Source organism: Zeus faber (assembly GCF_960531495.2).
Source record: "Zeus faber genome assembly, chromosome: 2".
NCBI classification, from domain to species: Eukaryota; Metazoa; Chordata; class Actinopteri; order Zeiformes; family Zeidae; genus Zeus; species Zeus faber.
Window position 1 is genome coordinate 27,460,527 of NC_137189.1, and position 6,298 is coordinate 27,466,824.

The 6,298-nt window shown below is 42.6% G+C and overlaps 1 protein-coding gene across 2 annotated transcripts; it reads right to left on the minus strand.

Annotated features, from left to right (window-relative positions):
* Nucleotides 1–922: 922 nt before the first annotated feature.
* On the minus strand, nt 923–5,802 carry gemin8 (gem (nuclear organelle) associated protein 8). 2 transcript variants are annotated; one of them, XM_080022517.1, is made up of 6 exons: nt 5,683–5,802; nt 5,427–5,485; nt 5,167–5,284; nt 4,801–4,976; nt 3,290–3,465; nt 923–2,172 (listed from the first exon to the last, which is right to left on the minus strand). In XM_080022517.1, the coding sequence occupies exons 4-6, from the start codon at nt 4,893–4,895 to the stop codon at nt 1,907–1,909; spliced, it is 537 nt and encodes a 178-aa protein (XP_079878643.1). In that variant the 5' UTR covers nt 4,896–4,976; nt 5,167–5,284; nt 5,427–5,485; nt 5,683–5,802; the 3' UTR covers nt 923–1,906. The 2 variants fall into 2 exon arrangements, with proteins under 2 accessions (XP_079878643.1, XP_079878642.1); XM_080022516.1 differs by lacking the exon at nt 5,167–5,284.
* Between the last annotated feature and the right edge of the window lie 496 nt (nt 5,803–6,298).

Consider the following 6,298-nt stretch of genomic DNA (forward strand, 5'->3'; position numbering starts at 1 on the left):
TCCTCACCCTCATCACCTACATCGCCCCCATAACTGCTACCATCATCTTCATCGCTTCAACTTTTTTACTTCATCACCTTCGTAACTGTTACATCAGCTTGATCATTTCATCACCTTCGTCATTATAACCACCACCTTCATCAATGTTAGCATCACCTTCATCACTCAACCACCTTCATCACGGTTACCATCGCCTTCATCACTTTCATCAGTTACAATCACCTTCATCACTGTTACCATCATCTTCATCACCTTCTTAATTTTATCAGCTTCATCACTGCTACCACCACTTCATCGCCTATATCAGTGTTTCTCAAACGGGGGTACTCCTACCCCTAGGGGTACTGCAGGGAGTACTCTGAAAATAAAAAGTTGTTAAAAAATATCGGTTGTATACAATGTTTAAACAAAACACATACAACAAACATACACTACATCATGTGTTGATTTTATTTTTCCCCAATGCCAGTGAAAGGGGTACACAGCTGAAAAAATATCTTAGAAAAGGTCAAAATAAATATAGTAATATATATAACATAGTTATAGGTTAAAGAAAAAAATATAATTGCCATCACCTTCATCACCTACAACAGTTACCATCACCTTCATCACTGTTACCATCACTTAATATCTTCATCACTTGGGACTGCATGTAGGTCTAGACATTCCCCACACCCACACTGAGGTGGAAATACTACAGGGAACATGTACTCAATGACTAGTCGTGTTTATGTGTACGAACACATAGAATATATGTGTAGTCCGCCATTTTGGACCCAAACAATAGACTGCGATGTGTTGCTATGGAGACACTAACAAAAAATATATATATATTTTTTTTTTAATACAATAGGCCTTTAAAATCATTCATGTGACAAAAAAGATGGTGGATGCCTGTAGCCCAACAGGTTTCAGTCAATCGTACAATATTATTTTTTTTTATTTCGATTTAGACATTCAAAAACATATTAAACAGTTTGAGTGCTAACAGACGCTTCAAGCTACACAAAGAAAGATGAAAGTAAATATTCAACGGCTTTGAACCCAAAATGTCGCACGCCAGAATTGAGCAGATGCCAAGACGTAAAAAAAAAAAAAAAGAATTACAAAGAACGCAGTGAATTTCAATTTAAACTAAAGGAAAAAGACGACAGAGAAAAACATGGAGGGTTTACGAGCAGATGATGATTTAACCGCATGGATCTGGGGTGAACTCTGTCGCAATTCACAAATATATTACAAAATGAACACAATTTTAAACAGAAAGCGTGTCCATATGTGGATTGTAGTATTTAATCTTACACACACACACACACACACACACACCTGACCCACATTGCCCTGGTTTTCTTTTGAAAGGATGAAGGTGCCTCTGCTGGCCGACCTGTGGTACTGAAAACGGTCTCCTTTGGTTCGGCTTGAGACTCCATCCAAAAGTCAAGATCAAGAGATTATTTGTCACATAAGTTCTAGTTCCTTAACACAGGTTTAATTCAGCAGATCAGGACCCTTGGAAGTTTAGTGGAACGTCTGGATTGCACCAGAACAGAATTGAGATTTTTATTTTTCTCATTGTTCTCCACTGATTTCAACTGCAACACCGGGATTTAAGGGGGGAAAAAAAGTACTTGTAGGTTCTTGTATAGAGAGATTTTTAACTAGTTTCAACATGATCCAAGAAGGTCCAAACCAGCTTCAATGATTCTGGATCAGACCTGGGAGCCATCCATACATCCATCCTCCTTCATCCATCGTCCTGAAATCCCCCTCAAACTTCTAGTCAGACGATCTAAGAGGGTCCACGTCGTTTTAACTTTGGCCATAACCTGCCGACCCAAAGCAGGTTCCACGACCTGGATTTGACCTGGGAACCATCCTTCCTTCCACTTCCCCACCCCTTCCTCCGTCACAGTCTCAGGGGGATGACTGGCCAGTACTTGGGCTGCTTTTTGTCGCAGTTCCTGTCGAAGTTCAGCTGCATGGCGGCCTCCATGGCCTGGATCTTGGCGGCGTCCTCTCCGTAGAGCTTCTTCATCTCGGCGCTGCGCCGCTCGCCGGGTCGCTCGCACGGCGCCCCCCTGCCGGCCGAACCCAGCCACGACGCTCGGTGGAGGTCGCGGTCGGCCGGGACGTAGCAGTCCAGCTGCTCCGCATCCAGCTGCTGCTGCTTCTCTGCAGTGAAATGGAGGAACGTGAGTTTGAGGATTTCATTTTATAAAAAAAAAAAAAGTCATCATTTGATATTATTCCTATATTACATTTTCCGCCCGGGCGCTGTCCCGAATTGGTCAAATTGGCGCCTGAGCGGCGCCGATTGGTTCGATTTGGGACAGGAAGCTTTCCTAATGTTTGTCTGTCTTGCAGAGCAGCATCCGTGTTCAGGGCTCATCAGCCGACCAGGAGCTCGGGAAGTGTCATTTCTCCTGCGCCCAAACTGATTGTCCTTATTATTATTATTGCCTATTATTCATAGTTTCTGCCAGCGAGCCTTTCCGTTCCTTTCTGTCATAATAACTCAGGCCATGTTGGTGCCACACTGCTAAAGACTGCTTGATATTCAATATTCAACTGACATTGTGATTTCAATGCAAGAATTTCTCAATAATAGCAATACTGCAGATTAAACAATTACAATTCACAATAAAAAATAATTAAAGATGATTTCTTAATTTTTCTCATTCCTTGGTTATTGTTATATTTAAAGCTAATTGTATATTGCCAATTTTTCTATCTTTTTATTCTATTAATTATAATTGCCTACTGTTTTGTGAGGTCAGTTTTATCTATCCAGAGATGTTCACTATGCCTGAGTGGAAACCTGACGCTTTGTGAATTTGGAACATTCTGTACTGTTTTAGACAGAACAGAAATACAGGACAGATAAACCATCCGTCTTATACTGGCCAGGGTACTTGAAGGCACTGCACCGCTCAAGTACCCGAAGAGATCTGAAACAACATTAAACAACAAATGAGAGATTTGAGAAATTTGACTTTTGAACATCTCTGGCATTTAGTCCTTGTAATGGAAAAAAAAAAAATTGTAGACATGCACTAAAAAATAAATAAATATATATATATATATATATATATATAAAAATAAGGGCAACTGCTGAGTTAATTTTGGTAAAAGAATTGTGATCTATTGATGATGAACTTGTCCATAAAACATAGTTTACAATCCACCAGGGTCAATTAAGACATTTCATGACAAGACCTTTTAAAATCCTTTTCAATGGTCCTGTAAAATCAAGACATTTTGGGAATCTTTCTGAACGTTTCCGACTCACTCAGCTCCTCTCTGTGTTTCTCCGTCTGGGCGAAGTACTCCCGGAGCTCTTCGCTGATCTCCATGTTGCTCACGTCGCACTCGATCTCGTCCTCTTGGTCCTCTTCCTCATCCGTCTCCATCTCACCGCCATCCTCCTCCTCCGCCGCCTGCCAGTCGGCGTACCTCTGGGGGGCTCTATGGAACACCGTTTAAACTGAAACATCAATTGCCAACTAGTTGTCCGCCAAAAGTTCCACCCCCACTGAATTACGGTATTACACTAGAAATAACAGAGACGCCTTTTAAGATAAGGGGGTGGTCCAGTTGATCGGTGGGTTGTGTTGTGTTATTTCTATCACTTTATCTTATTGGGGCGAGACGTCCAGATAAGCGGTTGATTGGTCGAGGTGATGAGAGGGCCGGGTCTGGGTCCAGCCCCGCTGTCAAGCAGTACAGGGGAAAACCCCTGGTACTGCCCATACAGTCCGCCCCTGGTTGAGATCTGGCTGCCAGCCGGCAGACAACCGGGCAAAACCAAAAACCTGTTATTTTTCTTAAAACATAAAAAATAACATCTGGGGGCGCCCAACATCTCGATATTTTCAATTCTAAAAATAAATAAAGAATAAATATAATACATATAAATATTAAAATAAAGATAAAAATCCATAATTTTATTTCTTTCATTTTCATTTCCCCACTTCCCGGCTTCCGCATGGATGACTGGCGCCCGAGGCGAATGCCTATATGGCCTCCGCTTATAACCGGCCCTGATGGGGGCAATCAGACCGCACCGGGCCCCAATCTGGTTGCACGGGGAAAAGCGTAATAACTGTAGTTATGTACTTTTTCCCCCTTTCAAACAAGTAACTAAATAAAGTAAGACAGTCAAAATGTTTGTTGAAATTAAGGACCTCATAAAATAAAAATGTAAGACTCCCCACGAGGGTGCGGGGATCGGCCCCCTGCTACCGGTGTAGGTACCACATGTGCTCGGTCTGGCAGATTGGCTCCCACGCACAGGTGAAACAAAGCCCGTGGCACAATGAAAGTGAGGGCTGACGCACACCAGCCGAGGTGCAGGTGCACCACTGGCCTGTCTAATCCGCACCGTCGGCGAGGTGAGGCGGCTACACTTGGTATGAGCATTATCATCGGATATTTTGACCGGCAAGTTTATAATGTATCACATATATATATATATATATATATATATATATATATATAAATAAATTTTAACAGGCAAAAAAACGGTAATAACAGGAGCCGGACATCAAAGAAGTTACGTTGTGCTGTAAAGCATAAAGCACTTCTACAGCGGTTTCAAAACCGAACACAGGTGTTACATAGTGCAAGAACAGGTGCCATTCTCCATATTACAGGTCAGTATTCCATCAAAATTCTGAATTCATTCTGACGCTGTTATTTTAATGCAGAAAAGTTAGTTCTGCCAGAGAAAAGGGTTATGCTTGGATTTCTTAATATATGAGAAGATGTAGTTATGCATAAAAATAAACTTGATTCCAGTACCTCCAATGGGCGGCGGGTTGCAGCCCGGGTCCGGGGCGGTGCGCCGCTTCCAGGGCCTTTCTGTAGGCGTGGCGGTGCCGCTGGTACCAGGTCATGGCGGACTGGTAGTGCAGCCAGTAGCGCTGGTACGCCGAGCCGGACGCCCAGACGGCGGGGTCTCCAGCCTGCCCCTGGGCCTGGGTAAAGAAGAGAAATATAATTACAACTGCTACTGGGATCATCACCATAGGTTATATTATTTGTATTCGTTAATATAAAGTCTGCTGTTATTACTGCAATGCCAAACAAAATAAAATTAAGTCATAAACATAAAAAAAAAATGTATACACTATTATTTCCAATTAATTGTAATTTAATAATACTAACTTTAGCGTAGCTGCCACGTGTCCATATTGGGCTTACTGGTTAGCATCATGATGTTAAGTTGTATTTAACACTGTTACGCAGGTGTCAACTTGCACTGGTTTTGCTGGAGCTTTAACACCTGGATTCCCCCCCTGAGGGAGGAATAAAATCTTACCACGTCTCAAAAAGTACCAGAAATCTGGAGAAATCACACACACAAACTGGACGGGGGGGGGGGGGGGGGGGGGGGAGCACTGAGAAAAACGGATCGGTAAACGCACCATGAGGGATAAACTGGAGTTGGGGATGACGCCCAGGAAAGGACCCGAAAAGACAAGACCTGCGATATGGAAGGAGAAGACACGTTCATGTGACTTTATGGACACACCCCGGACACGAATGCGTATTATTCAGACCATTTCCAACAGAACATGGTCAAATCATAATTCAAAAACAAAAACAAAACACGTGTTGAAAATAAAGATGGCGGCGCCCACACCACGCGCATCTCTTGGTAAACAATGACACGTTCCTCACCTTTAGTGGAGATACAAAAACAACAAATAAAGTACTATGATCAGTATTTGTGTGTAAAGTTAAATGACATTTGGAGACGAGGTGTTTCCTTGTCGGGGCGCGGACGCCTTCCCAGCAGCCCTTGCGACACTGTGCCAAGATCTACTAACGGGCGCCCGCTAGCGGCAGGAGTATGTGAACGTCTCTAGAATGCTGCGTTCAAGTCCTACACGAAAGAGAGAGTCCGATCTTCAGCGTCAAGTTCCAATTCAAGTTCAAGCTCAAGAGATTATTTGTCACATAGATATGTCATCATTTTAGAATGTTTTGAAAATTTGTAAATTCACATTTTCATGTACGAGAAGTTTGCCTTGGTATGAATTGATGTGTTGTTCTACAGAATCAGGCAGGTAAGGAACATAAAACAATTTTAACCTCAAAGAGAACCAGACCCCGGCTCCCCTGAAAAAGGAACCCGGTTAAAAAAAAGTATTATGAAAAGGTATATGATTAAATTCCTATTTTCCTGACATCGCCAGACCGATTCATTAACGCGTTATAGTCTGGAGTCTCTCCATTCATTTTTGATTTCCAAGGGGCTTTATAAACGGGCGCAACTCAAAATGTCTCTGGACAC